The sequence below is a fragment of the Lonchura striata genome, chromosome 11 (assembly GCF_046129695.1).
Source record: "Lonchura striata isolate bLonStr1 chromosome 11, bLonStr1.mat, whole genome shotgun sequence".
Classification (NCBI taxonomy): Eukaryota; Metazoa; Chordata; class Aves; order Passeriformes; family Estrildidae; genus Lonchura; species Lonchura striata.
The window spans coordinates 21220437-21234466 of record NC_134613.1 but is presented as its reverse complement, the minus strand read 5'-3'; the positions used below and the strand labels follow the sequence as shown (position 1 = coordinate 21234466).

Sequence of the window (14030 nt, the reverse complement as noted above, 5' to 3'; positions counted from 1 at the left end):
TAAAGTTGGGATTACTGCATAATGGAAAAGTAAAGAGGAATATACTGGGAAACAATCCAGACCAAAGGATTTCCTTATGGGATTTGGGCTTTTTTGCTAGGTTTTTTTTTTTTGAGTGGCTAATAAAGGTGGTTTTCTGAGGTAAATTCTTTCTGAATATAATTCTTGGAACACTCAGCTACACAAAGACACTAAGCAATATTTAGTTGAGCACAGTATTTGTTGTCCTTGGAGATTCATGACAAATTTCAGGATCTCTTTTTTTAATCTTTTTAACCGGTGCAAATGGAGCAGGAACAATTCAGTATCTTTATTTCATGCTCCGCTACTGTTGGTGGCTGCTTTTCACATTCAGTGCTCGGCTCCAACCACACAGAGCAGGCGTTCACAGCTGGGATTTGCTTCCCAAGACAGGAATTAGCAGCAGGCAGAGGGCTGCAGGTGTAGCCTGTGTTTCTCTGGCACGTTCGAGGCAGAGCCTGCAGCGTTCCTTTGTCCCGCTTCCATCACTAGATGGCCCACGCCGCACGCGGATCCGCGCGGCTGGAGCGGGGCAGGGGGAATCCCCCAGGCCAAGGGCTTTCACCCACCCCCATCCCCATCCCAACCCCAATCCCATCCCAATCCCAACCCCAACGGTATCTGACTGCTTTCACACTGAGCTTTCCTTCTGCACTGAAAAGCAGACACTCCTTTCTGAAGGTGAGAGGAAAGTGGGAGAGCTCTTTCACTGCTCGATGAGCAAGACATCCCAATAATGCTTAAAAACTTCAATTTGAATTTCAAAAAGCATTTTCCCCTACTTTTTACATCTATTTCTCATATTTAAGGTAAAAAATCAACCAGCAGCATGCATTCATCAAGAAATTTATCTAAATCACTAAATTTTCCATGCTTTCATGCAATTAGAGCCTCATATTAGCAACAGGTCCATGTTCAACTACGAGTCAAGGTTTGCAATAGGTTGATTTATTTTTCTGTGATTCTGACACAGTATCTTCTGCCTGGTTTGTGCCACAGCAGCCAAACCATTTGAAATTTGCTCTAAAAATAAGTTATGAATTATTTTAGCCTTACATTAATTTTCCAGAGAGAATGCCAAATGTTAAAACCTTCAGGGAAAAAGAAATAGAAAACACACAAATCCCAAGAGTTTCCTTTTAAAAGCAGAATATCTTTCCACTGGAAAAAAAAGGTAGAATTATTCATTTGCAATTCTCTGTTCCTTTTGGTAAACAGGGAACACCCCTGTGGTTTGATAATCTCACGCAGGATGAAATAATTCTAACCTCCAAAAAGGTGACCTCACCAGCAATGATGTCATCTCCTTGAAAGGAAAGAAGTAACACAGGGCTGGTGTTACAATCTGAAGAACTTCACAAGTGAAGCCACTTCCTAAAAATATTCCAATAATTTAGGGGATGGGAAGTGATTATTTGTATTTCATACAGAAGGCAGTACACATCCTATACACATGGACAGTTACTTTGTAAGGCTCTTTTCCAATGTTCCCTCCAAGAAAAACAGAAACATTTTCAGGAAAAAAAATTAGAAGTTTACAAATGGCAAGTGCTGACTTTGAACGTGTTTTCAACTTGAATTGGTCAGGTTTTTAGTTTGATAAAACAAATGCATTTTTGTCTGCTACCAAGGGAACACTGGAATTATTTAAAATATGTAATGAAACTACAGTTAAAAAAGCTGTAGTGAAAGACATTTCCAGCATCTTGCTGTCTCTCAGCAAACAGCAGCCCAAACTCACCAACTCCAATTCATCCTCCTCCGACTGTACTCAGCAAACAAGAGGGATAACACAGTTACTAAAAATAGCATTGCTTTCAAATGAAAGAAAAAGTCACGTTTGTGCTTCAGGATTTTCAATCATTTTAATTAATAATGTGGATTTGCCACCTGATTCTGTAGATAATACTGCTAGAAATGTAGTACTTCATGAAATTCGTGTCACATCAAACCTGCTGTACTGAGAACAATGTCTTTGGGGGAATTGGTGCAGCAGGAGCTTGGTGCCCCCAAGGACACGGCTGCCCACGTGGATGTGCAGCACGGCAGTCTCTGGCTGCAATGATCCAATAAACCAGCTCAGCAACAAAGTACTTTCCACAATACAACCATCATCATTCCATGTCGGCATCTACTCTGAAATCTCCTAATTCCCCCCAAAAAAACAAACCCAAAGCTGAATATGATGTTGTTCTTCACAACACAACATTAAAAAGGTGCTGTGCACCACTAACATCAGAGCTACATTATTGCTTCTATTTCTAATTAAAAATGTAATTGTCACTGTAATGATCAGCCAGTGTACTTCCTATCTCTCCTACATTTCAGTATTCCTAGAAAAACCTTTTTTTTTTCAAGAATCATTACTCTGAGGCTAATTATAGCTTTTGTTACTTGGATTAATTTGGTATTATTCATCATGAGTACCAGTAACAAATGTAAGCCCTTGCTGTAGCTTAAAGACAAATAGGAATCACACAGAGAGTACTTGTGTTGTTTATATCCTGCTCCTCCTGGTTATGGCCCATTCTTCCATATACAGAAAACATCCACAGAGACATTGAAGATTTCTACATGGCAGCAAAAGACTAAGACCAAAGGATTTGGCCAAGTAAATTAAAGGAAAACCAGAGCAACACTTCCTGCAAGACCTGTTCTGGGCTCGAGGCCGTGGTTGCCTCATGCTGACACGAAACTCGTGTGCTATTCCCAGCCTGGCTGGACAAGCACTGGAGCCCAGATGCCAAAGTGCAGAGCAGCACTGCAGAGCACCCCAGCAGCCTTTGATGGCTCTGCTGAAGACACGAGAGCCCCGAGGACAGCCAAGGTCACGTTCCACGGTGCCACATCAGAGCAGTGCTGCTCTCAGCCCTTCCTCACCACAGAAGCTGCACTTCACATCCCACAGCCATTACGACCCAGGAAAAACAGGTACAAAATGTGCTGTAGGGCACATTAATAGAGCTCACATCACCAATAAGATCAGCCATTCCTCCACGGAGTAATGGATTACCCTTTTTAAAACCCACATCCTCCAAACCACTGGAGTTCGCAGTACCAAGTCAGAGGGATGTCAAATCAAACATCCCAGCCCTGTCTCTATGATTGTGCTCTTACCACATTCAGGTCAGACTGCTGTTTTACAGCTGTCAAAATTCCTTACAAGCTGAACTTCTCCCCACGTCCCAATCTGTACTTCTGATTTTCATCAGTGGCATTCCAGAATACAAACACCCCTTGTTTCATGTACCCTATGGTAAGCAGGTGAGACAGTTCCTCCCTGTGCATGTGGGCAGAACAGCCCATTTCCACAAAGCCAGACCCAGAACTTTAAATGTTTTAACTCACCAGTGGTGGCATCATGCCCTTGCTGGAGGGTGGGATGACGACACGGAGGTCGGGTTTGCGGTTGTTCATGCCAAGGTTTCCTCCTCCTGGTGGAGGTGGGGACTTTGTAGGCATGACTTTGCCTAGGCCGTTCCCACCACCACTGGTACCAAGTAGACTTGGTGAAGCTCGGGAATTCACAAACCCATTTCCTGAAAGAGGAAAAACGAATGGACCGTAAGGCTGAGGAGAAGGACAATACAAAATTTTGGTGCTCATGCACCACTTATGAAATATTTATTTTGTAAAACTTCCGATAGCCAACTTCCCACAAGGGGCCGAGTATTGAACAATTGAACAAACACAAACCACTCTGACCAGAGGATCAATATGGAAAGGGAATATCACTTCAAGGGCACGCTGTGGCAGCTTAAACGCTGAGAAGAGCAAATTGCCAAAGAACTATTTCTAATAACATCCGCTGTGTTTAGTCTGCCCTTTGAAGCTCCTCCAGGCTGAGCCTGCAGAAAAGTGAGGGTTTTGCACAACCCCTCTTGGTCCCCACCCCCACAGAGAGAGCATGTACTACACTGAATTGCTGCCTGTGAGAACAAAAGATCAGCTCTTAAAGTCTCTGTTCCTAAAATTTATTCTTCATGTACCTCCAAGAGCTGTAGGACTAATTTCAGTATCAGTATTTACTGCTTGATTATTATATTTAGCAACAATGAGGGGAACAAATCCTCTCCCTTCAAATTCATTCCAGATATCCACATCATTTATGCCCATAGGTTTATTTAACAAAGTCTTTATCTCACTCCTGGAACTCATTTGAAGTGGAATTGGACAAGCCAAATCCTACAGGTCCACGATTCAGCACTGAAATCTCCAAGAGTTGAATATGCTCAAGGTAGAGGCCTCAGCTTACACTCAGAACTGACCAGAAAACAGCACCAAGGCAGTAATCAGTGAAGTGTCCAGTATTCTATTTTCCCATCCTGACAGAAACACCAATCATGTTAACCAAAATATATTTCTCAGAAAAAAATTTAAAGCCACATTCCAATCACAGAATCATATTTATAGCAACAATTCCCAAAATACACAAACCTTATTCAGCTGCAAACAGAAAAAAAGTTGTTAAGGAGAATTTTGCAACAGGGAACCCCACAGTTCACCCTACAGAACCTGTGTGTGTGCATATAAATAAACACAATTCATAGTAACATTCTGTTTGCACTAACACTGCAGGTCTGAAAGCAGCTTTTATAGGCACAATCAGGGAAAAGTCTGTGAGACAAAGTTCACTGTGTGGGAAATTCTCTCTTAACCGCCCATAGCGCCACGCTGGCATGAATTTTGCATTATTATTCTAATTTGAATAGGCCCTTATGCCCAATCCAATTTTATTGCATTAAATACATATTAATCTAAAAGCAATTAAAATAAGAAAGTTGTCAGTGTCACATTCTACCTTCTTTAGCAACATTTTTAATGCCTTTAAAAGCACAGCAAGAAGGAAGAACAGCAACATATCCCAGCAAGGGCAAAAAACCTCATGGAGGTGCCTGGTACTACCAAGACATTCAGCCAGGGCACACGGAGAAGCTCGATGGGAATTCACCAGGATGCTGCGAGGAGGCCTCCTCTGGATTTACTCACTATGTGGATTTCCCACTGTGCCAAAAGCCTGACCATACATGGATGATCTGATATGTCCCTTGAGTTTTCCAAGGTTAACAGAGCAAGGAGGAGTCATTCTAATTTAGTACTTTCCTGAAGCATTTGCATAGGAGGTATGGGAATATGACTTTTAACTCAGAACTTATGGGGGAAAGAAGGAACACAGCAGAAAGTAAAGTATTTTATGTCAGCATTCTTCCTTCTGTAGTAAAAACCACAGCAAAAACTGATTTTATGATTAAAGGATCTACATTCTTCAGCAGAAAACAGTGGAATTTATTCAGATGCTTCTAGGTTAGTGATAAAATTTAGGTGGAGTGGTTGAAAACTTGGGTTGGAGCTGAGAATACACACTAGAGCTAAATATACTCTTGACTGGTAGGAGAAAGCTCTCCATAGCTGGGTCATATAGAAAAACCAGCAAGCCAAAAGGAGAAATTTAGTGCTGTGATACCCTTAAGGTTCCTGTAACAGAGACGGTTTTTGTAGAATCATGATTTTGTTAACACAGTTATGCATCAATTCCTATCCATTATAAATGAGAGCAGCATGAGTTACAGCCAGCCTGCAGAGATTGAGAGACATCCTACACAATGGACAGGGTAAAAAATAAATGGATTTGCAAACACTCTAGGGAGGAAAAATACCAGAAAGTGGCATAATTTTCACCAAATTATATCTGAAACTTTGTTATGGCACCTCCCATTTTCAGCAAAAATGCCAGAGCATTTAAAGAACTTACTGTTACAAAGGAAGTAAAGTCTGGGCTTTAATGCAATAATAAATAGCATTTTATTACTCACTGGGGCTGTCAGTGTCACCTTTCCACAGCAGGGCTGTGAGTTCTGAGCAGTTTAAGCTGCACAACAATCCCACTCTGTACAAACAGAGGGGTTCTGTACACTTTGGGCCATCCTATGATACCATTTCCTGTCTCTGGTTCAAGTATTTCGGTAGCCCATGTGTTAAATCTGGACAGTGTCTCTCTTCCACACCCAATCCAGTCATTTCCTGAGCCCTTGTTCCAGGGCTCTGCCAATCCTTCAGAAACATTTCATGCTTTTAGTGGTGCTGTCAAAAACAACAAACTCTGTGCCACTGCCTGCTCTGCGCAGCATCAGGCGGCAGCAGGGCACAGTCAAAGCATTTCTTCTGACAAAAGGCTGAGCACTTCTCAAAAGGAGTGTTTAGAATATATTAAAATGGGAGAAACAGTAGTAAAAACTCTCCTAAGAGTGCAATACTATGGGTATGAATCCAATAGCAGCCCTTTGTGATAAAGAGCTGGCACTGAACACTGAGCAAACACTGGCGTGTATCGATCATCTGATGGATCATATGCAGGGGCTGCAATAAGAGTGCAGAATATTCATTTTTAGTATGAAACTTCAAGCCTTTTTCTTTTTAATAATCTAATAAGAAAATCAAATTATCAGTTAAGAGTGAAAGAATAACTAAATGTGTGGTATTTCTTAGAGCAAGGTCAGGAGCCAGAAAAAGATAATGAGTACAGGATGATGCAACTACACAGCCCTTTGCCAAACCGAGGCCTTAATAACCCCATAAATTCTACTTACTATTTCATATAATACAGAAATTGTTTCTGTACCCGCTATAGATCTTCCCCAAAGACAATGGTTTATGTTTAAAAATGTTTTCAAACTGGAAATCGAAACAGAATATAAAATCCTACATATGTGTAAAAATACAACCCCTTTTTACTCCCGAAGGAAGAGTTTTATTTAACTTTAATTCCTTAAAACAGACATGAAATCATGTTCAAAACAGTCCTTTGGAAAACAGACACCAATGCAAATATAAGCTCTCAATTATATGAATCATAATTTAATTAGATTTGATGATAACAAAACCTGCCAACGTGCATTAGCTTACTTCTTGTTTAGCCAGAAAGTGTTTACTTTTGAAGCAACTTCTTTTCTGAAGTGAAATGTTACAACCCACCCATGATACCAACTGGATATTCTGCCTTCAGAGACATAATACAGCTTAATCTCATTTACTGTCCTGCAGCCCAAGACACAGCATTCAATTACATGAGCCAGACTCATATTTCACTACATAAATCACATCAGCTGAAACAATGAACACACGTGGCTGGAAAGTACTCCATGTACTTATTACTACTCAAGGAATAAATTACAGGCATTGATGCCATTAATCTTTCTCTTTTTTTTTTCCCCCTTTTTTTTTTTTGGTTAATTTTGGAGAAAAGTTGGCAAATTACAGACAGTTTTGGAATAACTGTGGGCAAGCAGCTAAGCCATGTAAGATTAAGGAAAAAAAGGATTGTAGTAAATAAATATTTATGCCTCCAGTGACATCATAATACCCAATAGACGTCACACAATTAGAAGCAAACTGAAAATTGTGTTTGCAACAAGCCATTGATTCATGAGGCATCAGGAGGCCAGATAAGATCTACTAAAGGAAAACACTGACATGAAGAACCTTGGGCAAGGGGACATATTGCAAGAAAAACCAACAATAGCACTTCTGTGTGCATTAGTTGCTCCATTTGTTTACTTTGGGGCTAGTATGACAGATTCAAGTGCAAATTAAAAACAGCATATGCCTTTCCTACCATTTTCAGCTCTGTACAGCAATCACTGCTGATTCTACCATCCTTTCAAAAGGCTCCAGTTCTGTATTAGCTTTGGAAAGAATTTACTGTAGTATCTCAAGCAATCTGAAATAAATGCATTTCTACTGATCTTTACAAATCAATACCTCAGATAATACTACAATTAGAATTCAAATATACCTTTGATAGTAATATACAGTCTTGAAACATGTCTAACATGTAAGAGTTATGCTTCTAAGGCAGTACTTTAGACACTAAAAGGCAGCAAAAAAGAAATACACATGACTAAATGTCAAGGGAATGCTTAGTCATGTTACAGAACTTTAAAAAGAGCTCATTTCTCAGGTTGTTGAAAATTTTCTTTTGCCTACAGCTACATAAAAGGAGAAAGAATTTTCAAGGATATTTAGAATTTAAAGGGGTGGCTATTATTCTGAATGCAACAGCAAACCTAAATAAAGGCATATTGCTCTTGTATTTGAGCGAAACATCACCAACAACAATGGGATGTCTTTTAGGTCTTCTGTCAATTAAACAGATTACAGTTAATTACACCAGTTTGCTTCCTAAACTTGATGATTTCTGTGTGTCTATACAAAGCCAATGTAAAGAGTGGCAAAGAAAGGGGGAGAGAAATGACATGCTTACAACAACCTGGGATGTGGCAGTGTATGCTGGGCAAGGGGACATTATGGAAATGCTGAAATTTACTTTAACTTGGCTGGGAGATTAATAATTTGTTCTCTGTATGACAAATTCTAACCAGAATTGTCATGTATCTCTCAGTAAATCAGAAATTTCGGTAAGATAACAAACACACAAAGCAAGATATGAAATTTCAACTGAAACCAAGGGTAGTTCAGAGGCTGAACTGACCTCATGTCATGCAGATGGGTGGTTTCCAAGGAGAAAGAACTACAGTACAAAAAAAAAAAAAAATCAAATACTTTCTTTCTTTTTACCAGCACATTTTCTATGCTGATTTCAGCCAGTCATTTCTTGTGAGCTGATTTAATCAGAGAGAGATGGATGGATCAGCCTTTGTTTGTGCTGTAACATCCAGCAAAGGAAAATGGTTCAGCTCACACCCTGTGGAACAGCTGCTCTGCAGCTCACTCCCAGAACTCCCTTTCCTTCAGGAGAGCCAGGAAGCTGCAGCAGTCAATAGGCTGGCCTCGAGTTCCTCAGGGATGCCTCCCTGGAGGAGGTGAACTCCTGCTGCTGGGCTGACCTGTGTCCTGTCAGAGATCAGAGACCAGAGCAAGGTAAGCCACGATGCCCTGGCACTGCTGACAGCACAGCAGGAACCTCTGAGTGCTGCATTTAGCAGCAGGTGAACAAACATTCTGAAGTCAGATCCCTCTCCATAGAGCTGGGGAGTGAGGAGCTCTGAAAGACTGCCTGGGACTGCTCCTACTGTCACACTGAAGAGGAAGCACAGACCTGAAATACCACCAGGAGTGCACAGCCTGAAGCAGGAACATGCACAGGGCTTATTTACAGCTGCTTTCCTAAGGTGATCCTTCCTCCTGCACAGGGCCAAGGCTTGTAGCTGATGCAGGTTAAAAGGCTGGCAAGGGGACATTGTGGAAGTGTCAGAGTGGGGTAGAGGCAGAAGAAAGCTGCTTTTTTAAGGAAGAGGCTGATTGCATCAATGCAGAACATCTGCCTGAATCTGCAAGAGGTGTTTTTCAGGAGTCAGTTGGACACCCCTGCTGGGGTGTCTCTCATTTCACAAACCAAACACAACTGGAAAGGTGTGCACAGAGAGCCTTTCTGTTATTGAAGCCTCTGGTGCACTCCAGATTGCAGCAAATTCAGACTTGCGCAAAACCAAGCTCAGAGATTTTTTTATCCTCACAAACAAGAAGCCTCCCCCATCAGCCAAGCCCTCAAGACAAAGGGAACCATTTACAGGTGTGGCTATTCCCAGTTCTCTCTTGATCCCTTTCTGCCAGCTCCAAGCAGTTTACAGGCATGTGCAAGCTGTCAGTGGCACCTCTGCAAAATCCCTCCTCGGGCCAGGATAAAAGACCACACATGATCTAGATTGACTCTTAGTAGAGATCCAACAGCTCACAAGACACAGCTTTTCCTGCAGATACACCCTTCAGTTCTGCTCCAAAGAAAATCAGTATTCCTAAGGTTACTTCACATTCTCAGAACCTGAAGATCAGTGAGGACATTAGAGAAGATACAGCTCTGGAACAAAGAGGAAACATTCAGTACTCAAGCAAACCAGATCTTTTTTATCCATTCTCCTGATGGTAAAAATGTAAGAGGAAAGAAAAGTTATTTTTCTTTTTTTCTTGTTTTCCAGAAGATTAACTGTGTCCATAATCTGCATTATTGATAAGAAGGGCTATCTCACTGACACAGAAATGTACAGACAGAAAATACTGTGTCATTGTGAAATCATAGACAGCTTCCACTTCCAAAAATTCCTTAAGAATCCCCTAGGACTGGGAAGAACTTAGGTCTTAAGGTTTATGGTTTTCATGCAGCCTTGGCAATGAAAAGCAGCTCAAGTCCTTGACATGGCTCTGGCTCAACACCACACGTGAAAGGTGTGCAAGAAAAACTAGAGACTGAGTAACTGTGGTGGCACTTCTGAGCTTTTCTGATTCTCAGAGTCCTCAAAGATGGCACAAGGTCACTGCAAGTGCATTTCACTGGGAACCTGTGGATGCTTCATGGGATGATACCAATCTGCTGGAACACAGCAAAGCAGAACTCATGGCAAAATGGAATGTCATGAATGTCATCCATCCATCCATCCACCCATCCATCCAATCCTAAGCCAAATTCTCTCTCCCCTGTATCTGGGCATGTGAGGCTCTACTTTGCCTGAAGTGTTCTCCCCATCCTGGTCATATGAGACTCCTGGAGCACGTCTGATGCCCATCACAAACTGAACGGGGTTTAACATTGACCAGGAGCAATAAAATCATCAATGTGCTAGCTCAGAAACATATGATCTAATTAACAGAAAAAATAAATTACCTCTAGAGCAAGCTCCATTATAATGCTGGACATTTTTTCCCTCTCAAAACTGGTATATTTGCCAAGTAAAAATTTTCAGCAAATGTTTTGCATGTGGTGGGTAGAATTTTAAAAATATTACAAAATGAAAATGCTTTTTCAGAGTTATGACAGCTGCATGTGAAGTAAGCTCTCAGTATTATAAAGTGATCACAAAATTTTCTGTTCTGGATATAAAAAACCACCTACCAATCTTTGCTACAACATGCAGATATTTTTACTCAAAGTTATTTTCCACAGAAAAACTGTTAAGTTGGCAGATTGACTGCTAAAGCAAATGATTTCCATTCCAATCAAGTTACACAGGACTTGAGAAAAGGACTTGTGTGAACTCAATATGAGCCATTTTATGCAACATCTTTGTTTGAACTGGGTCCCAAATAAGCAAGATAACCTTTACTTGCTCGTTACTAAGTGATAAAGGCATATACGTGTCTTTCAAGAAAATGAGAACAAAACCTCAGATTCCCAAGAACTTCATAATACTGAAGAAGATGGAGCTCTCCTTTATTTATTTATAAGAGAATACATGGGAATATGGATATGCCAGTACTCCACCTTTACCTCTGATATCACTCCTATAAATTGTGAGCTGCAAATATGGCATGTGACCTTTCACTACATCCACAGGAGAATTCTCCATTCCTGAGAAGTTAAAAAAAAAAAAAACACTCACCTGGAAGCTAAAAGCAGAAATTAATTTTTTTCTAAAGTGAATTCTCCAATAAATGCAGCAAGAAACTAAAACCATTATTGTCTGCAGACATAATTAACATGAGATACATTTCAACAGCAGCTGTCAAGCTCAAGTTGACAGCAGATTTAGTCAATCTGGTTACGTATGATTTCTTGATTGTGGCTGTAACTGAGAAGGTTCCTGTGCACCTGTCAATAGTTACAAAGTTTTTATGCCATAACTTACAGCAAGTGGAGCTCTGACAACTCTGGGTACCTCTCTGATTTAGCATTCTGGTATTAACCAGGTATTTGTTTCACTAGAGGTACTTAAAGATGTTCCCCTGTTCTTGTACAGTCACAACTCTCACTTGCATGACAAACCTTTCTAGAAGTGAGTGGGTATATGTATAACATCTTGGGTGTGATGTTCTGCAAAGTAAGAGATAAGTGATGCATTTTGACTTTTTACATAAACTATTAATAAATGCAAGGAGGAAAACATTTTACTGCATTAAATATGTCCCCCAAGCTGCTGTAACTGGGCATTTCTAGAGTTTGATACCGTATAGCAAGCACTGTTTTATTTGCACATTGAAGGAAGGAGTCTTAAATCTGAAGCTGGGCTTAATAAAGCTTGATTTGGGAAAGAGGCCTGAAACAGCCTGATAATAAACTTATTTAGTCTGACTTGAAAAATTCTATGGAAATCAACATCTGACCTCTACAGTTTCTAAAAATAGTCATCTTTTTTCAACTGAGGAAGCTTCCTCCATTTAAAATCTTGCTTACCTGATGGAAACCACTCTTTAATATTTCATATCTTTGCTGCACATAGCCAAGGAATGGATAGGGTGGAAAGTCAATCCTGTGCTTTCAGCCTTGGAGAGCTGCAGCATTTTTTATTCATCAATTCAATTGCCTGACTTGATGTTCAAAGAACTTCTTCCCAGCTGCCACATGAAGTAGCCAGTGGGCAAACACTGAAAGGTCAACAGTTGCTTCTCTAATTCCATGCTATGAACACTTCCCAAGGGGAGCTGGGTGTGTTTGCAAAACTGACCTTCAGCCAGCACAGCTTCCAGAGGCACAGGAGGAATGTGACCAAAGTGGGTGAGCTGTCATTTATTTTGTCTGTCTGTGGCACGACACATTTCAGTGTCTGCCTGTCCCTCTATCCGAGTGTTAAATTTTGTTTAGGGGAGACAAAACATTATTGAAATGAAAAAGTGCTATCATATATTTTTACTGAAGGCCAAAAAATACTGCGGATTTGATTTTTGGTGAAATCTCTAATTTGTTTTCAAAAGAAATTCTGATCATCATCCAAAACTAAGACAGATCCCTAGCTGTCAGTTTCCAAGATTTATTGCTTTCTTCATGTAATTGCTAGAAAATGATTAGCAAGATACACATGGCAATACAAACAATACAGTCTGTATTTGCTTCATTCTGATTGGCACCACAACCAGAATCAAACATCCAGGTCCTGCAAATACTGAAATTGAGAACTGAGCTGAACTGCCTTTAGTGCAATAGTTCAGATTTGGCAAACAAGATGTTTTTAGAATGCTGCAATTACACCTGTAGAGAAACTCAAAAGCAGCAGCACGCTACTACTGAAAACCACTAAAATAAAAAAGGCAAATATTACTGAAGTAGAAAGGGCACACCAGCAAAAAGTTAAATGCCTGATAATAATTCATAAAACTTAACAATAACAGTGCAGCTAAAAAAATTACGACCTTTGTTCCTCCACAGCCACTTTTTCCAAAGAGTCAAAATAAAAAATTGCTTTTGAATAACTGAGAAACTGAAACCACGAGACTATTTTTTATAACAAAGACACGATACTGCACTTACCCACTGGACTGGTACCAGCTCCATTTGGCACTGAGAGATCAGCTGTCCCCAGCATTCCACCTAATCAAAATAAGCCAGAGCATTAAACCAACTCACCCCATTACAGTATCGTGTAATTGTGCACGTCAAAACTTCAGCTGTGCACATGCAGCAACAGTACTGAGAACGTGTGGCTGGGAGGGCTCCTGGGGCGCTGCAGGAGATGCATGGGTGCAGGAGAAGTGACTGGGAGGGCTCCTGGGGCGCTGCAGGAGATGCATAGGTGTAGGAGGGGTGACTGGGAGGGCTCCTGGGGCGCTGCAGGAGATGTGTGGGTGCAGGAGGGGTGACTGGGAGGGCTCCTGCGGGTGCTGCAGGAGATGCACAGGTGCAGGAGAAGTGACTGGGAGGGCTCCTGGGGCGCTGCAGGAGATGCACAGGTGCAGGAGAAGTGACTGGGAGGGCTCCTGGGGCACTGTAGATGTGCAAGTGCAGGAGGGGTGACTGGGAGGGCTCCTGGGGCGCTGCAGGAGATGCATGGGTGCAGGAGAAGTGACTGGGAGGGCTCCTGGGGCACTGTAGATGTGCAAGTGCAGGAGGGGTGACTGGGAGGGCTCCTGCGGGTGCTGCAGGAGATGCATGGGTGCAGGAGAAGTGACTGGGAGGGCTCCTGCGGGCGCTGCAGGAGATGCATGGGTGCAGGAGGGGTGACTGGGAGGGCTCCTGCGGGCGCTGCAGGAGATGCGCGGGTGCAGGAGAAGTGACTGGGAGGGCTCCTGGGGCACTGTAGATGTGCAGGTGCAGGAGGGGTGACTGGGAGGGCTCCTGGGGCGCTGCA

At 41.6% G+C, this 14030-nt stretch overlaps 1 protein-coding gene across 5 annotated transcripts in view; it reads right to left on the bottom strand.

Annotated features, from left to right (window-relative positions):
- The window catches only part of MEF2A (myocyte enhancer factor 2A), an 82524-nt gene that overhangs the window by 9740 nt on the left and 58754 nt on the right, over positions 1 to 14030 (bottom strand). For 3 of the 5 annotated variants that reach the window (XM_077785929.1, XM_021552595.3, XM_021552594.3), the window contains 3 exons: positions 13214 to 13273; positions 3370 to 3560; positions 1763 to 1786 (listed from right to left, as the gene is read on the bottom strand). In XM_077785929.1, the coding sequence (XP_077642055.1) occupies positions 1763 to 1786; positions 3370 to 3560; positions 13214 to 13273 (275 nt within the window). The remainder of the gene's footprint in view (positions 1 to 1762; positions 1787 to 3369; positions 3561 to 13213; positions 13274 to 14030) is intronic. The other 2 variants (XM_021552597.3, XM_021552596.3) reach the window with 1 other exon arrangement.